Here is a 19,585-nt window from a genome sequence, read left to right on the forward strand (position 1 = left end):
GGTGGAAACTTACAAGAAATTTTACTTTTGCTAAGGCTTTATCTGGGGAGATGAGATCAGATGCATATAGATTAAATATGTATCTATGTATCTACATTTTTACAAGACTATAAGTAGCATTTTAGGGGCAAATGATCTTGGTTTTGTAAACATGTTTGTGGAAGACTAAAACACAGAGTGTTATTTCACAGTTTTGTTTAAAAGGAAATGTTTCCCAAGTTGCAGCTACAACGTACATGTTTGGCTGCTGGCGATGAAAACACATATGGTCAGCTGCTGGCTTTAGATCAATTGTGTAAACATTGTGATAATCTTCAAATACACCTGAAAGATGGCTGGGGACAGCTGGTGGCTTCACAGGGCAGATGGTTTAAACGTGAGAAGCACATGACAGACATGCCTCAGAAGTTCAAGTGCTTACCACATCAGTGGACGTCCACACTCCCCATAACCCGAACCTCAGAAGGCAGAGACAGGGAAGCCCCAGTCTGGAGAGCCGGCCTAGCCATATCAGTCAAATCCAGATTTGAGTGAGAGACTCTGCTTTGAAGAGTCAGGGAGAATCCTGATATTAACTTCAGGTCTCTACACGGCAAGTGCACAGGCTTGCAAGTGTGTACTCACATATGCGCATGTATCTCTCTCACACACACAAGAGCAGAAAAGCAAGACACAGCATGGAAAACCTATAGCCATGATCCTCAAACATCTATGCGTCACAGCATCGGAATGCTCGTCTAAAGTACAGGTGCCTGGTTCTTGCCATGGAGTCTCAGGAGGCCAGGCAGGGTGTCTAGACACCTGCAGTCTAATAAGTACTCAGGGATGAGGAGTATGAGGCCACATCTGGGTACCCACTGGCCCAGAGCCTCAGAAAAATAAAAGCAACTGTGGAGAAAGCGATATTCGAAAGTGAGCAGACAGGCGTTTAGACTTCAGTGAATCCTGACCAGTTTGAGCTCTTGGGTCGGGAGGAGGGATTGGGGACAGACTGTGCATGTATGTGGGCAGACGGTGCATGTATGTGGGCAGATGGTGCATGTATGTGGGCAGGTGGTGCATGTATGTGGGCAGACAATGCATGTATGTGGAGGAGATAGATGGTGTGTGTATATGGAGGAAATGGCAGCAGTGTTCCTTTTTTTTTTTCTTTTTCTTCTTTCTTTCTTTTTTTCAAGACAGGGTTTCTCTGTATAGCCTTGGCTGTCCTGGAACTCACTCTGTAGACCAGGCTGGCCTCAAACTCAGAAATCCGCCTGCCTCTGCCTCCCAAGTGCTGGGATTAAAGGCAGCAGTGTTCTGTTATTGCTGGTGTTGTTACATTTTAAAAATTATTTTTAGATTTATTTTACTTTATTTGTATGAGTGTTTTGCCTGTATGTATGCATTTTTACCATGGGTATGCAGTGCCCATGAAGACCAAGAGAGGGCGTCAGATCCCTTATAACTGGAGTTACAGACAGCTGTGACCCAGCGTATGAGGGCTGGGAACTGAACCCAGGACCTCTGCAAGAGCAGCAAGTGCTTTTAACCTCCGAGCCACCTCTTCAGCCTGATAGCAATGTTTTGTAGCCTACTAGCCCCAGCATGGAACAGCTCAAGGGCTTGTGGGAGTATAGGGCCGTTCTGAGTTCACAGGGGCTGAGGTTCTTTCTCTAGGGATGGTGGAGGTCACGGCAGGGATAGGATGGGGCACAAAAGATTTTTCAGCTTCATCTTTTCTGGCTTCCTCGGTGGAGAGCTTTTTGTGGCCCACATGTGTTTCAGGAAATAATTTTTAAAAAAATCAGCAAGTTCCCATGCTACGCGCAGCTACTCTCTGCCCAGGCAGCAGTCTCGCCACCTCTGCCTCTAGGCAAGCCCCAGGAGCAACTGATCAAGGTCTTCTTCTCAGCGAGGCTCACTTGTCTCAGAGTTAGTTCCTTCTCAGCCATCTACCTTCCTGTGGCTAGTTGTCACAAATCCCTTTAACCCAGTAAATCAAAACTCTAGCTTATGATTAATCAGTCAGATTTAATTAACAATAAATTCCCAATTCACAAGATGCAAGCTGCCCACCTAGATTAGACAAGTTATCCCAATTCTATCCTCTTACAATAGTTATAGCTACCTGTTGTTGGGAACCATCAGAGACCTGAGAAAAACATCCTGACCCAGAGACCTGAGAAAAACATCCTGACCCAGAGACCTGAGAAAAACATCCTGCCCCAGCTGGCTAAGCACCTTGGAATAAACATCCTGCTCTCCAAGATCCAGCTTGGCCCTGAGATAAAAAACATTCAGTGTACCATGACTTCTGAGAACTTCCCCCCAGCACCAGAAGATCCTGTAAACATCCTTCTCCCTCCTTCCTCTCCCCCTCCCCTTGTAAACATCCTTCTCCCTCCTTCCTCTCCCCCTCCCTCCAAGATTTTTGCTTTAAATATGCTCTGCTTAACCAAGTAAACAGCTCTTGACAAGCAATGCTTCCTTGAGTCCTGTCGTCTCTCTTGCCCATTCTTTATTCACAGGTTGTGACCCTCCTCGTTCCCCCGAATAACTTGACCTGCAGGCCAGGTCAACCCGTGGCTATTTAAAGCTTCGCAGAATCTGAATCGTCTTCCTCCTGCTCCACCTTCCTCCCTTCTACTTGTCTCCTCTGACTCTTCGCCCTGCCTCCCCTTTCCCTGTCCAATCACAGGCTTCTTGATGTACTAACATTTAATGTGATTGGACAGGGAGGATTCTGCTACACATCTGTATCTGAGTGCTTGCCCACACGTGTCCGCAGCATTCCTACCTTTAAGTACGTTTCTCCCCTCACTTCATACAGGAACTGGCAATCCGTTCTCTTCAGGATGGCTATGGTGGAGCTGCTCATGTGTATCCTCAAGGCTGGAAATAAACACCAGAGCCATGAGAATCCCCTCACGTCGAAATACGCTATGGTCACGGTTTGTTTCTTTCTGATTTGAGATGTCACCAGCACCCTAAGCAACTACTGTCCATCATGGAAAAATGCGTACAGCTGTTTTAGTGAATAGACCTTTAAAAACAGTGCCAGTGGATGACAAAATGCTGCCCATGTCAGAAGACCAGTCTGGCACTGTTTTCTTTAGGATCCTGAATGTTGACACTCTCCAAATTTTGTCCATTGAGTCTCATTCCAGCTCAGAGTGGGAACCTCTGACCTGGCTTTGGTTGAGTGGGCGGGGCTTTGGTTGAGTGGGCGGGGCTTTGGTTGAGTGGGCAGGGCTTTGGCTGAGGGATCTCCAGTATAAAGATTCAGTAAACACCTAAGGGGCTGTGGACAAGGTGAAGAGTCGGGCTCTGAGTTTCTCAAGCTTGCCTCTTCCCCAGCACCATCTCCTTCTGAAGAACAGTGACGAGGGACTCCTACCTAACGGCTCATTGCTGGATGCCCAGCAGCCACACCACAAGCCGTGACAGTGGTCAGAAGAGTGGACACTGGCCACGGGATCAGAGGGCTGTCGAGTGCTTAATACTGCACCGGCCCAGTCCTGTCCAGAAACCCGCCCAGCGAGGTCGGTGTCTCATCCTCCGTTCATGTATTTCAAGACCTTTCTGAGGTCTTGAAAGATGGAGTGACTTCCCCTAATATATGCAGATGAGGCGAGCACAGTTTTTACTTTAATCTAAGTCTGCTTGAGTCACACTCTTCTTTCCATGACACTTTGACTTTGTGGTACATAATTCTTAGATCATGTCAGTCTAACTACCAAAATCTTGCCGTGGGTCCTGTGCTTTGTCAGCTTTCTAAACTTCATCTACCATCATCTTTCTTCCCTCTACTATATATTATTATTATTATTACTACCACCAATATTAACTGATCGTCTATTGTATTCAATACACAGTGCCTCAGTTTTGCTGGTCACATGCCTTTGCAAAATGTCAAAGACTGACTCAGTCTGAAGAAAAGCCTTGTGTATGAACATATTCCTAGATTCTTTCTCTCCTAAAGTCAGCTTCTAGAAAACTCAAGTAAAGAGGAAAGAGGAATCTGAGCCAGGCATCTGGTCCATATCTTTCCCATTGGGTAACACAGTTTACATAGATATGTGCTAAAGTTCATGGCTATTCCATCTAGAACATGCCTCATTTCATTGCACATGGGCCCCAAATACAGAAACAGTCTAAATCAGCAGTCTATACAATAAAATTAAACATGGAGTGTTAATACGGGCTTCAGTCTAGCCCATGGGAGTCCTGCCTCTCTCTGACATTGTGTCGTGGTACTGTGCCGCGAATTCTACAAGTGCATCTGTTGGAAGAGAGAATCTCTGTTGCCTAAAGAAGACAGTGATGCCCCTTCTTACGGAGGCCGGTGGATTCCATCCTAGAGGCAGTGTTGACCGTATCTCCAAACAGGCAATAGCGAGGCATCTTGATCCCCACCACACCGGCAGCACAGGGGCCTGGAAGGAAGGAAGAGGAGGCGTCATTGCACATTGAGGAATGGAGCTGGGACAGGTGAGCCTTTCTCATGGGCACAGGGCTGTGTACTTCAAGACATGGAGACTTGGCTAAACACATGACGTGATCCCTTTAATGAGTGACTACAAGCTCTGGGATTTTGTTATAGCAAGGAACACTTATATTTTTACTGAAGAAGAAGGCATTCAAAGATCTGGGGCACAAAATGCCAACGTTTGAAATTCAAGGGCTTTCAAGAAGGTCTCGGGTGATCCCATAGCTTGTCTACTGTACCAAAGCACACAGTCCTAAACTCTGGATTGCTAGAAGGAACCATAGGCCAAAGACACAACTGCCCCTTTCCTTGTGTTAATTTTAGGGTGCTATTTCTAGGACTGATGGCCTATGATGGAACACTCAAAAGGAATGTCTGTGGCCCGAGTCTTCAATAAGCATTACGGCCATGCCAGTGCTGCTGGATTTGGTCTGTGGCGCAAGGATGCTTAACATGCAGAACAGAAGCCAAAACAAGAGTGAGCATGTTGGCACCATGGGTGGGTGTTGTGGACATTTGTTTCTTAAGCATAAAGAGGCATCATCTAGATCAGAGCTGCTGCTGCCGCTGCCTCATAGGAAGATCCTCGGACCCTCATCTCGAGATTCCAGCCCCTTGCACCCTCCTGTGTCCTGTTGCCAGCTGTGACTCTGCCCCAGTTGCATGTAAGCACCTCCAGGGAGACGCTATGGTATATACAAGACCAACTGAAACAGGAGCACCATCCCTGGGACCTTTGAGTTATTTGAGGTCACTCAATCTCTTGGAAGTAAACCCAGCGAACGGCTCACCGGCCCACCAGACCAGACTGGAGTGAGCGTTCTATTTTGTTCTTTTACTGGTGCCCTGTCTGATAGGTATCCTATAGATGGTGTTCACACCTCCCCGGGAAAAATTAGTGCAACCCTTGGAAAGGACTATCTTTGCATCTGGGTCTGCAGAGTGAAATATTAACCCAGAAACTGATGACCGTATGAAGACAGAAACTTCCAGCTACAGGGAACTACTAGCTTTCTGGCTGGCTTTCCCCCCGCCCCAATATTTGGATTTCCTTTTTCGTTTGTTTTTGAGACAAGGTCTCACTAGGTAGCTCTGGCTCTCTTGGAGCTCACGATGTAGCCCAGGGTAACTCAGAGTTACCCAGATCACTCGCCCCTGCCTTCTGAATGTCGAGACTATGATTCAGTGTAAACTACTCTCACAGAGGCCCTGAGGGGGTTCTAAGCCCTAAGTTTGGCAGCTGAGAACTGCCTGGGACTCTAGCTCCAGGGGATTTGACACCTGCTTCTACCAACTATAGGTACCTGCAGTCATACCCTCTCACACATACACAAGACATGCAAATAATAATAATAATAATAATAATAATAATAATAATAAATCTCTAAAGCAAAAGGGTTTCTTAACATATTTATCCTAATAGTGAAGATTAAAATAAACCAAAAACAGTTCAAAATACTGGATTTTACCTGAGTCTTAAATTAAACTCATTATTGGATTTGATACAAAACAAAACAGACAAACAATGCTAACAAAAACATACAAGAGACCACTGTGGAAATCAGTTTGGTGGTTCCTCAGAAAACTGGATGTAGTCCTACCTGAGGACCCAGCTATACCACTCCTGAGCATATACCTAGAAGATTTTCCAACATGTAACAAGGGCACATGCCCCACTGTGTTCATAGCAGCCTTATTTATAATAGCCAGAAGCTGGAAAGAACCCAGATGTCCTTCAACAGAGGAATTGATACGGAAAATATGGTATGTTTACACAATGGAGTACTCCTCAGCTATGAAAAACAATGATTTCATGAAATTCTTAGGCAAATGGATAGAACTAGAAAATACCATCCTGAGTGTGGTAACCCAATCACAAAAGAATACACATGGTATGTATTCACTGATAAATATTAGCCCAGAAGCTCAGAATACCCAAGATATAATTCATAGTCCACACGAAGCTCAAGAAGGAAGACCAAAGTGTGGATGTTTCAGTCCTTCTTAGAAGGCAGAACAAAATACTCAAGGGAGGAAATACCAAGACAAAGTGTGGAGCAGAGACTGAAGGAAATCCAGAGACTGCCCCACCTGGGGATCTATTCCATATATAGTCACCAAACCCAGACACTATTGTGGATGCCAAGAAGTGCTGGCTGACAGGAGCCTGATATATCTGTCTCCTGAGAGGTTCTATCAGAGCTTGGCAAATACAGGCGGATGCTCACAGCCAAGAATGAGACTGAGCACTGGGACCCTAATGGGGGAGCTAGAGAAAGGACTGAAGGAGCTGAAGGAGTTTGCAGCCCCATAGGAAGAACAACAATATCAACCACCCAGACCCCCCAGAGCTCCCAGAGACTAAACCACCAACCAAGAGTACACATGGAGGGTTTCATGGCTCCAGCCACATATGTAGCAAAGGAGGGCCTGGTTGGACATCAATGGGAGGAGAGGCTCTTAGTCCTGGGAAGGCTCAATGCCCCAGTGTAGGGGAATGCCAGGGCAGGGAGGTGGGAGTGAGTGGGCGGAGGGGGGGTAAGCACCCTCACAGAAGCAGGCAGAGGGAGGATGGGATAAGGGGTTTCCAGAGGGGAAACTGGAAAAGGGGATAACATTTGAAATGTAAATAAATAAAATATCCAATAAAAAAGACACAATAAATGTTGAAGAAAATAGAAAAAAATAGAAGAGATGAAATAGAGGAGACATGTGTCTGTGTTTGCATGTGTGTATGTGTGCTTGTGTATGCTACATGTGTGTATGTGTGCTTGTGTATGTGCTTGCATGTATGCATACATGTGAATGTGTGAAAAAGGCAAGACAATGTGTCATGCAAAGTATTAGTGAAGATAATTTAAACTTTTTACCTTACATATTCATTGTACATGTTCACTGGATGACAGTCAACAAATTTCTAATTCCTCATGTTTTTGGATTTCAATTGACTAGGATATGTCAGTAATATTAATTTTCATATTAAGATATTAAGAAAAAGTAGTTGTTACTTCTTGTTTTTGTTGTAAGAGGTAGAATTAGGTTTTTATGGATTTGTTGAAAGATTACTTTCTTGCTTCTTCTAGGGTGTAGTTTTGCTCCTTAAGTTGATGTTTTCCATCTATTATCCTTTGTAGGGCTGGATTTGTGGAAGATATTGGGTAAATTTTGTTTTGTCATGGAATATCTTGTTTTCTCCATCTATGGTAATTGAGAGTTTTGTTGGGTATAGTAGCCTAGGCTGTCATTTGTGTTCTTGTAGGGTCTGTATGACATCTGCCCAGGATCTTCTAGCTTTCATAGTCTCTGGTGAGAAGTCTGGTGTAATTCTGATAGGTCTGCCTTTATATGTTACTTGACCTTTTTTCCCTTACTGCTTTTAAAATTCTTTCTTTGGTTAGTGCATTTGGTGTTTTGATTATTATGTGATGGGAGGAATTTCTTTTCTGCTCCAGTCTATTTGGAGTTCTGTAGGCTTCTTGTATGTTCATGGGCATCTCTTTCTTTAGGTTAGGGAAGTTTTCTTCTATAATTTTGTTGAAGATATTTACTGGCCCATTACATTGGGAGTCTTCACTCTCTTCTATACCTATTATCCTTAGGTTTGGTCTTCTCATTGCATCCTGGATTTCCTAGATGTTTTGGGTTAGGAGATTTTTGCTTTTTGCATTTTCTTTGACTGTTATGTTAATGTTTTGTATGGTGTTTTCTGCCCCTGAGATTTTGTCTTCTATCTCTTGTATTCTGTTGGTGATGCTTGCATCTATGACTCCTGATTTCTTTCCTAGGTTTTGTATCTCCAGGGTTGTCTCTTTCTGATTTCTTTATTGTTTCTATTTCCATTTTTAGATTCTGGATGGTTTTGCTCATTTCCTTCACTTGTTTGATTGTGTTTTCCTGTAGTTCTTTAAGGGATTTTTGTGTTTCCTCTTTAAGAGCTCCTAGTTGTTTACCTGTGTTCTCCTGTATTTCTTTAAGGGTGCTATTTATGTCTTTCTTAAAGTCCTGTATCATCATCATGAGAAGTGATTTTATATCTGAATCTTGCTTTTCCGGTGTGTGTGATGGTGTGTCCAGGACTTGCTATGGTGGGAGAATTGTGTTCTGATGATGCCAAGTAACCTTGGTTTGTGTTGATTATATTCTTACGCTTGCCCTGCATCATCATGTTATCTCTAGTTCTACCTGCCCTTGCTAAATCTGACTGGAGTCTGTCCTTCCTGTGATTCAGGTTGTGTCAGAACTCCTCATAGTCAAGCTATCTCTGTGATCCTGTGATTCTGGGATCCTGACCCTTGTTAGAGCACCTGGGAGTGGAGCTTCCTCTGAGTGTTTTGGGACTAGCTGCAGAGTTTGTGTCCAAGGTCTGCTCAGGGCACCAGCCAGCCCAGACAGACTGGAAGCAACCTGAGCCACTAGGCTGGCAGAGTTCCTGTGTGCCTGGGTCCTGCTGGTCCCAGTTAATCCTAATGTTGGGACAGATGTTGTATCCTCCTCTCCTCTGATCCTGGGCATGTTAGAGTGCCTGGGAGTGGAGCTTCCTTTGAGTGTTGTGGGAGCAGAAGGAACCTGAGCCACTGGGCTGGCAGAGTTTCTGTGTGCCTAGTCCCGATGGTCCCAGTTACTCCCGGTATTCGGACCCGATCTTGGTTCTTGACTTCCCTTCCTGGTAGTATAACGGCAGCACATGGGTACCCAGAGAGGAGACTGGGAACCACTGTGGACTCGTCATTCTGGACTTTGCTCTGTCTCCTCCCAGCAGTGTGCTGGTGGCCAGGCACCACCCCAGGCCCAGTCCCCCTATGATCCACTCTCAGAGAGGTGGAACACAGTAAGACATAGAGCTTTAACTAATCAGATGCTCTGGGTCTCTCACCTCTGCTAGTATTAGCTCCTTTCTCTCCCTCCCCGCTCTTTCTCTTGCTCTCTGTCTTGTTCCCCCCTCTCATTCTCTCTTACTCTTGCTCATTCTCACTCTTTCTGACTCATTCTTTCAGATTGTCTCACACTTCTGATGCTCCTGACTTTCCTTTCAATGAGGCTCTTAAACTTCCACTGTCTTCTAAGTGACCCATGTGCTCTCTGTAGCACTGCCTCACAGTAGAAGTGTTAGAGACCTTTGACCTGTTGTTTCTCCTCTGAATCATGGGTTTTTAGATATTGTTTTTTTCTTCTTAAAAAAGATTGTATGTTCCATGACATGTATGTGCCCATCTGTCTGTGGGTAGGTGTGTCTGAGTGTAGATGCTGGAAGAAGTCAGAAGAGCATTGTATCTCTTGGAGCTGGAGTTAAAGGTGCTGTGAGCTGCCTGTCATGGGTGCTGGGACTAAACTGAGGTCCCTTACAAGTGTGCTACACTGTCTTGACCATTAAGCCGTATCTCCAGCCCTAGCATTATAACATTTTAATGGAACATGGACAGGAGTTGGGACTGTGTATGGGAAGGCAATAGTGAGACAGATGTGACGATTTAAGGGCAGTCCAGAACCTCTTGTTTGCCTGTGTGGTCAGAATGTTTATCCATCCTGGAACAGACTTGCTATCCATGGTGTTATTTCAGGCGTAATCGAGGGGCTGATGGGCTAAATGTGTCAGGATATATACCGGACTCCACACTTGGCACATAGGTTAAGAATAAGTTTTACATGAAAAAATATGGCCTTGTGTGTTTTACTTTGAGTGACCCTGTACTGGTTGGTTTTGTGAGTCAACTTGACACAAGCTGGAGTTCTCACAGAGAAAGGAGATTCAAGTTAGGAAATGCCTCCATGAGATCCAGCTGTAAGGCATTTTCTCAATCAGTGATCAAGGGGGAGGGCCCAGGCCCTTGTGGGTGGTGCCATCCCTGGGCTGGTAGTCCTGGGTTCTATAAGAAAGCAAGCTGAGCAAGCCAAGGGAAGCAAGCCAGTAACATCCCTCCATGGCCTCTGCATCAGCTCCTGCTTCCTGACCTGTTTGAGTTCCAGTCCTGACTTCCTTTGGTGATAAGATGAGTACATTTTTTTCCTCTCCAGCTTGTTTCTTGGTCATGATGTTTGTGCAGCAATAGAAACCCTGACTAAGACAGGCCCCCTCTTGCTAGGATGCCCAAGTCCTCACCAGAATGAACTCCAATGCGAATCCACACGGGGAGGCCAGGGAGATGCTCCAGCTCATAGGTCCCTATGAAGCTCAGGATGTCCAAGGCCATCTTGGAAATATCTACTGCATGCCGGTTGCCATTTCTCATCGGCAGACCGCTGGCCACCACGTAGGCATCGCCGATGGTTTCTACCTGTGGAAACACGTTCTCATCAGTGGCTCTACTCCACGGGAGACAGAACTGAACAGAATCCTTTTCTGAACGCACATATGAGTAAGGAATGAGAGCTCAGAATGAGCACAGTCCTGTTTACCTTGTTCAGGGCCCATCTATGACAATTTCTCCAGTTTTCTTTCTTTCTCTCTTTTCTTAGTAGTCTAGTTAACTGGATGACACAACAACTATGGAAGATTTTAGCCATAAAGAAGAATTTTATAGTTACATTGTGCAGATGAAGTGTCTACACATTGTAGACAATTCTGTAAGTGTTCAAGTGATCCATTTATGGGGCTGGGCACAAGGCTCTGTGACTGAGGACACCTCTGGCTCTTGCAGAAGACCAGGGTGCAATCCTGCATTCACTTGGTGGCTCCCACCCATTTGCAACTTCAGCTTAAAGGATCAGATGCCCTGTGGGCATCCGCATGTTAGTGGTGCAGACAAGGAGGTGGACACATGCCCGTACATTTCACAGTGAAGATTAAAACTAAATAATGAAATGACCTGACTGATCCTATATAATTTTACCAGAATAAGCTTTAGCGATGATCATTTTCAACATAGTATTTTGCCAAGAGTAATTGTAGGTTCCTTCAAGAAGGAAACATTTTTATGGCCTTGTGCAGTGTTCACCGTAACTCCACTGTCTGCGCTTCATTTACAGTCAGCTTACATGCTGCCCATTGCTTTATAGGGGATTTGAAACACTGCCGTTTCCTCTGTATTTGTCATCCTAAATTTATCTGTGCTGTAATTTCTTCCTTCTGGGCTACTTCTTAAGGTAATTTTGACATCTGACCTTTTAAAATTCTTCTACATCTTTTCCGGTTCAGCTTGGATTCAAGCACCACTTCTGTGAGTGCTAAAGATTGGTTGATTGGTTGATTGATTGATTTTTGCATGCATGTTTGTATGTGTCTGTGTGCTAAGTGCAGGTACCTGCAGAAACCAAAAGAGGATGACAGATCCCTTGGAGCTAGAGTTACAGGCAGTTCTGAGTCCCCATGACTTTGGTGCTAGAACTCAACGCAGGTAGAATAGGAAGCGTTCTTGACCTGCCTCTTGTTATAGCTGAGTGGGGGGTGATGGGGGGGGAGGGGGCAGGAGTTATAACAGGGGCAACTGAGTCAGGCTCTGGTGGCCTTGGGCCACTCAGTTGTCGAAGCCTGAGGGTTGGAGAAGGTACCTTGTAGACATCATGGTGGTCCACAATCTGGTCAAAGCTCTTGTAGATGTCATTCAGCATGTCCACCACCTCCATGGGTGTGCTGTACTTGCAGATGGTGGTGAAGCCCACAATGTCACTGAAGTAGATTGTGACTTCTTCGTACAGCTCTGGCTCCACAATGCCTTTCTCCTTCAGGGACTTTACCACCAGCCTAGATGAGGGAGGAAAATGACCTTTAACATCTGTAGAGTTTCCTTGCCTTGCAGTTTAGATTGTAGCAACTGTCAACAGGACTGAATAACACATGATTTCTAATGAATTCCAGTGAGTGTCCAGGAAGCAAAGCCAACAGATTTCACATGTGTGTGTATGACTCCACTGCCCACATATGTGTACGCGTATCTGAAATTGGATGAAAATAAGCATTTTCAACCTTAACTTAGATTAGTAATATTCATAAACTCACAATCCTATCACCTATATAACTAATGTCTATATGCATTCATTGATAATCTCTCCATTGATAATCCATTTCAAACAAGCATAGCACCATATTCAGAAGCCTCAATGTCAAGTATGTCACTGATGTCAGAAATTGGCCCTAAGGCTACGAGCCCTGCCCTTCTCACCAAAGCCACCAGTTCTGCCCCGCTCAGATACTTCATGGGGTTATTTAACATCATGCCAAAGAAATGATGCATTCAACATTCATTTTAAATATACCTAAATCATAATTTATTGGATATTTTGAACCAGATTCTGGTCCTTTAAGGAGCAAAGTCAACCACTCCATTGGTAAGTTGCAGCTACAGCAAAGGATGCCAAAGAGAAGTCACTCAGAAAACCTCACTGAAAGGTTGGGAGGGGCAGCTTCACAGAGCAAGTCCACCTGAGCGGACTGGAACTTCCTTTAGGGGACAAGGTGCCTTCCTCACGGAGGAAGCGTTCTGGGGCTGACTGGGGTTGAGGAGTCTCTGTTGCTGTTGGGGTCATTTTGAAGGGAGCCTGAGCAGAAATGTGGAAGCCTCAGTATCAAAACCTAGATGCTGGGAGGTGTGACAGCAGCCTACGGGAACAAAGCCCTCATTTTCTTTATTTTGTACAAAGTGTTTGCTTGAATGTGTGTATATGTACTGCAAGTGTGCCTGGTACGTGCAGAGGCCAGAAGAGGGCACTCTCGAGACTGGAGCTAAGGAGACTTGTGAGCTACCATGTGGGTGCTGCAAACTCAGGTACTTTGCAAGAGCAGCAAATGCCCCTAACTGCTGAGCCATGTCTCTAGTCCCCAAATACTTCATTTTTATATAGATAAGAAAACAAAGGGCTGAAAAGGAAGTGGGAATTTCCTGTGATCCCATAGCCTGCTGCAGACAGAGCTGTTACTAGAACTGAGCAATACCTGCCCGTCCTGTGCACCACAGCCATCTGCAAGGCAAGCCATGTTCAGGGAGATGGAGAAGATTTGGAGATGATGCTAACAATGTAGAATCTCTGGGGATCGTCGAGAAAACCCATGGCCTATCAGCCACAGGGGTCTGGAACACACGGAGACTCTCCAGTGCTTAGAGGAGAGCTTTTCAAGTGTAGTAACACAATGTAGGGACCTTTGCAAAATAATCCTTGATGTGGTTGGTTAGGCTGTGATGCCACACTGTGTGTAAATGGCACGCTGTGTATGTGTAACATGCAGAGTGCTGTGGGTGTTGCAGAAACATAATGATTACACTGGGATTTCTGCCAGTCTGTGCTTTTTATGTTAATGTTGAAGAAGACAAAGAAACTTGAAAACCATGTACTCCCCAGAAAAGTGAGTGTTTCTAGGTAAGGGAAAGAAAGAGAACTTCAGGTAGTGAGCTTGGGTAAAGGGTTGCTGCTGTCACAGAATTTGAATACAAATTAGATATCTTGGTTTTCTCACAAGAGGAAAACCCATTTACATTTTCCTAATCTCCTGGGTACCATTTAATACATGCTGAAATGGTGGTGGGTCCTACACACCCTTCAGCGGTGCTAGAAATGTTGGGTTTTGGTTCTTCTGGACAGCAGCCACTTAACGTTATTTTGCAAACACGAAGTTTCCATAAAATATATTTTTCCAGAATTATAGTGAAGCCTGGCTTCAACCACCTAGCAAGATTACTTACCATTGGTGCAGGAGAGATGGTTCAACCATTAAGAGTGCTTGCTGTTTTTGCAGAGGACCGGGATTTCATTCCCAGATCCCATATCAAGTAGCTCACAACCACATAAGACTCTAACTCAGATCTGATGGCTTCCACTGGCCTAAGTGGGCAACCACACTTGAATGTATACAGGCGTGGGTGCTCATGTACAGACACACATACACACACACACACACACACACACACACACACACACACACAATTTTTTTAAAAGTTGCCATCTAGTGGTCATGTTGAACGGAGCTTGTGAAAACCCTGGGACAACCACAGTGTCATGTTTGTCAACGAGGCCTTACTGTCCAGGCAAAGAACTCAGCATGACATAGTGAGTTTATGTGGCTCAGGAACACAGGCCCTCTTCGACACAGAGGCAGGTGGTTCTAGTATATTTCCAGAATGCTCTCCTAGTTTGTGTGTCTGAGCTGGAAGGCTCAGGGTCCCAACTAGGCTTCTCTTAGTCTCAGGGACTGAGTGGAGCATGTGTGTGTCCCCTAACTCTTTGCCCAGGTTTACAGAGAAGAAATAACTTTTTATATGGAAAATAGTACAGAAGGGGGTGGATCTGGGAGGGGTCGAGGAAACAGCAAAAGAACTGGAGAAGCCACGGTGACTGTGTCTACCCCAGCATGAATGTCATAGGCAAGTATTAGTTTCTTATCTGCTACCCAAGATAGTGAAGGAAGAGGGGAGACAGGCTGGAGCATTTACGTCTCCTGTCCAAGACTGCTCATCCATAGCAGTGGCTGGAAGCAAGCTTTGAAGTCAGGTCTCACCGGGCTCAGTTTCCATGATGTTACCAGAGCTAGGCTACCTCGCTCGTCTTTACGCTCAATTGACAGCTTGCCACACCTTAACAGGAAGAGACCTTCGCTTCCTGCTTGTACAAAGCCACGGCCAAACCATGTCGTGATTCCTTGTTTATCTTAACATTCCTTGGGAACTTATTTGAATGACAGTGTTCAGAAAATATTAAGCTTTCTGGGGATTTCAGTATTAATGTCCTTTCTCTCCTGTGCTGACCATGCTTCATGAAGTTCGCTCATAGATGGCCTGGTGGCGAGACACCTGGTGCGCGTCACCCACCTCCTCTCTCCCGAGTAACTTCTAGTTCTCACGACTTGGACTTGGCTTGTGATGTCAAGAAGAAAAGCAAAGACACCCACAACTATTGCCCAATGCCTCACAGCTCACACAGCACAGGCGGACTTGAGTTTCCACTCTGAGACTGGGGACAGACAGACGGCAACCTGCCTGATGGCCGAATGTAGGCTTCATGAGGTCTGAGAACTCACAGCCTGTAGGAATTCAGTGTGAAATCAGGAAGCTCAGCAAGGATAAGCATTTTTAACCCTGAAGGGTCTATAAAAGGAAACCATCCTAAACTACCCAAAACAAACAAAATCCCAAACCAAATCCAGAACAGAACCAGCAACAGCGAGAGGCGGGTATGTTGAAGGTTTCAGCTGGGAGCAAGGTGCCTGGCCGTGGAATCCTGGGAAGCCATGTTTGCAGGAGACGCGCCTTACCGTGGGAGCAGCATAAAGTTCAGGTGGTCAGCCCTGTCCCTCTCCGCCTTGTACAGCTGGGTCCTTTCCTCCACCAGGTGTTCCAGGTTTCGAGAGTACAGCTGTAGACGTCGGATCAAGGTGTCCATGTAGGACTCATTTTTTTGGTCATGGAAAAGGCTGCAGGTGGTAACAGACAAAGGATTTTTACACATCATAGGGAAGGGACATGAGGGGTCTCATGGTGTTGTGCATGTTAAAGATTATACTTATAGCATGCAGAGAGACATGGAGGAAAGCTCTGAGATGCCCCAGCCGTTCCGTCATCATGATTACATCATTGACAAGTTCCCACTTCTGCCCTCAGAAGGAGAGATGGCTTGCTTTGGCTTTGTATGAGTGTGTGAGTATGTGTGTGTGTGTGTGTGTCTGTGTCTGTGTTTGGTGTGTGTGTCTCTGTGTTTCTCTCTGTGTGTATGTGTGTGAGACTGGTTGTGTCTCTGTGTGGCATGCTCTCTCTCTCTCTCTCTTTCTCTCTCTCTCTCTCTCTCTCTCTTCCTCCTTCCCCCCCTCTGTGTGTCTATATGTGTGTTTGTGTATGTCTATTGTGTGTGTTTGTGTTTATGTTTCTCTGTGTGTCTGTGTGTGTTGTGCCTCTGTGTGTATGTGTTTGTGCATGTGTGTGTGTATATGTGTGTGTGTGAGAGAGAGACAGAGACACAGTAGAGGAGGTGTGAGGACAACATTGTTTTGGGGATGAACTGAGCCTGGTCTTGTTGACATCTCAACAGTCCCAAGAGACAGAATTTTTTTATAACAAGCTCCCAAGGGATTCTTGCTTGACTCCACCAGTAAAGGTTAGTTAGGCAGGATGGGATCAGGAGCAAGCAAGGGAGATGATGGATTATTTTTTTCCAAATGAATGGCTTCAATTAAAAGTTCCCCCACCTTAACTGTGAATCCTCATCACCTAGGGAATGATTAAAACTCCCAGTGCTAAGTCACACCTCAGAGCAGTTACGCCAAATGCTCTAGGGTAGAATAAGGTGCCAGTGTTTCTTAAAGCTCCTTGGGGAATCTCAAATGTGCAGCCATGTTTGAGACCCACCAGAGTCAAGGGTAAAGGCCAGTGGCTCATGATCTCCATGAGAGTCCCTGTCCTTGATACTGCACAGTCCCGACTGACCTCAGTGACAGCCAGGGAAGGAGTGAAAAGGCGAGAATGGAATCTGTTGTTATTTCCTGCTCTATTCAAACAGTGCCCACTTCTGCCAATCGGACCACATCAGCTCACCAGCTACAGCTCCAGTCTCTGCTTTGGTGTCTCACCTCAGCAGGTGTCTGAATCTTAAGCTGTCCTAAGGACGCCCCCAGAAAGTCAGAAGTGAAAGGAAGGATAGAAACCATCCAGCTCACTCCAGCTTCATGAATGAGAAAGTTGGTAGCCTGTGTGCATGCGTGCGTGTGTGCGTGCGTGAGTGAGTGCATATTGATTTGCGCTCTGTCCCCAGCAAGCCAGCATCATGCTTTCCTTGGTGCTTGGTCCCCCAGCTCTCCAGCCACTGTCCCTTTCCCCATCTGTAGTGTGTTATCTAAAAGCACACAGCATCTAGGATTTGGCATCACTGGATAAGGGATGGACCACGTACTTCGAACATGAATGCTGTTCTGATTCAGAAAACAAATCTAAAGCGTCTAGGGCTACAGCTGGTGATTTTGGAGATTTTAAAAGCTTGCTGACCTTGGGGGCTGGAGAGATGGTTCATAGGAGCCTTTTCTGCTTTACCAGAGGACTCTCGTTCACCTCCTAGGACCACGTCAGGTGACTTACAGTCTCCTGCCATCCCAGCTCAGGTCTAAGGGATCTGGGTGCCCACACACACGTGCATAAACTCACACACATACAAATAATTAAAAATAAAAGCTAGATCTTAAAAATATTAAGAACTTTCTGGGCTGGTGAGATGGATCAGCAGGTAAGAGCACTGACTGCTCTTCCGAAGGTCCTGAGTTCAAATCCTAGCAACCACATGGTGGCTCACAATCACTGCCTTCTGGTCTCTCTGGGCTGGTGTCCTGAGCAGACCTTGGGCCCAGGCTCCACAGCCAGTCCTACAACACCTAGAGGAAGCTGCTGCACTCCCAGGTGCTCTAACAAGCCCAGGGTCAGAGGATCCCAGAATCACAGGATCACAGAGACAGCTTGACTCTGAGGAGTTCTGACACAACCAGGATCACAGGAAGGACAGGGTCCAGTCAGATTTAGCAAGGGCGGGTAGCACTAGAAATAACCAGATGGCAGGGGTGTGGGGGGGGAAGCGTAAGAAAATAAACAACACAAACCAAGGTTACTTGGCATCATCAGAACACAATACTCCCACCATAGCAAGTCCTGGACACACCATCACACACACCGGAAAAGCAAGATTCAGATATAAAATCACTTCTCATGATGATGATACAGGACTTTAAGAAAGACATAAAGAGCATCCTCAAAGAAATACAGGAGAACACAGGTAAACAGTTAGAAGCTTTTAAAGAGGAATCACAAAAATCCCTTAAAGAACTACAGGAAAACACAATCAAACAAGTGAAGGAAATGAGCAAAACCATCCAGAATCTGAAAATGGAAATAGAAACAATTAAGAAATCAGAAAGAGAGACAAACCTGGAGATACAAAACCTAGGAAAGAAATCAGGAGTCATAGATGCAAACATCACCAACAGAATGCAAGAGATAGAAGGGAGAATCTCAGGGGCAGAAGACACCATATAAAACATTGACATAACAGTCAAAGAAAATGCAAAAAGAAAAAATCTCCTAACCCAAAACATCCAAGAAATCCAGGATGCAATGAGAAGACCAAACCTAAGGATAATAGGTATAGAAGAGAGTGAAGACTCCCCAATGTAATGGACCAGTAAATATCTTCAAGAAAATTATAGAAGAAAACTTCCCTAACCTAAAGAAAGAGATGCCCATGAACATACAAGAAGCCTACAGAACTCCAAATAGACTGGAGCAGAAAAGAAATTCCTCCCATCACATAATAATAAAAACACCAAATGCACTAAACAAAGAAAGTATTTTTAAAAGCAGTAAGGGAAAAAAGGCAAGTAACATATAAAGGCAGGCCTATCAGAATTACACCAGACTTCTCACCAGAGACCATGAAAGCTAGAAGATCCTTGGTAGATGTCATACAGACTCTACAAGAACACAAATGCCAGCCCAGGCTACTATACCCAGCAAAACTCTCAATTACCATAGATGGAGAAAACAAGATATTCCATGACAAAACAAAATTTACACAATATCTTTCCACAAATCCAGCCCTACAAAGGATAATAGATGGAAAACATTAACATAAGGAGCAAAACTACGCCCTAGAAGAAGCAAGAAAGTAATCTTTCAACAAATCCACACAAATCTAATTCCGTCTCTTACAACAAGAACGGAAAGAGTAACAATTACCTTTTCTTAATATCTTAATATGAAAATTAATATTACCAACATATCCTAGTTGACTGAAATCCAAAAACATGAGGAATTAGAAACTTGTTGATTGTCATCCAATGGTCTCTCTAATTTGGTAATTGGAGAAATAGGTCCAATATTATACAATCTATATACACTTTCAGCTTGTTTGTGACAGAGTCTTGCTGTGTACAACATAAGGGTCTTGAAATCTTGCTTCTCCTATCTCAGCCTCACTATTAGTAGTATTGTTTATTTGATGTTGCTACACTATACTATAGTTTTCAGAACAGCTTATATATTTCAAAAGTATTTATCTACCCAAGGGAGACATAGACAATTAACTTGGGAGGTGGCTTGTAGGAAAGAGAACAACAAAGAATGAGACTGAATGCTTTGCTTGTCATTTGTAGCTCTTGTATCAAGTTTGAAGAAGAGTACTTTATAAGTTATTCTTTCTCTGAGATGAATGCTTTTCCAA

General features: G+C 44.8%; 1 protein-coding gene across 2 annotated transcripts in view; it reads right to left on the reverse strand.

The window, feature by feature from the left end:
- Positions 1-19,585, reverse strand: part of Gucy2c (guanylate cyclase 2C) — an 83,214-nt gene that overhangs the window by 3,709 nt on the left and 59,920 nt on the right. For both annotated transcript variants that reach the window (XM_031381034.1, XM_031381035.1), the window contains 5 exons: positions 15,648-15,806; positions 11,957-12,149; positions 10,569-10,743; positions 4,320-4,418; positions 2,780-2,874 (listed from right to left, as the gene is read on the reverse strand). In XM_031381034.1, the coding sequence (XP_031236894.1) occupies positions 2,780-2,874; positions 4,320-4,418; positions 10,569-10,743; positions 11,957-12,149; positions 15,648-15,806 (721 nt within the window). The remainder of the gene's footprint in view (positions 1-2,779; positions 2,875-4,319; positions 4,419-10,568; positions 10,744-11,956; positions 12,150-15,647; positions 15,807-19,585) is intronic.

The sequence above is a fragment of the Mastomys coucha genome, unplaced genomic scaffold (assembly GCF_008632895.1).
Source record: "Mastomys coucha isolate ucsf_1 unplaced genomic scaffold, UCSF_Mcou_1 pScaffold20, whole genome shotgun sequence".
NCBI classification, from domain to species: Eukaryota; Metazoa; Chordata; class Mammalia; order Rodentia; family Muridae; genus Mastomys; species Mastomys coucha.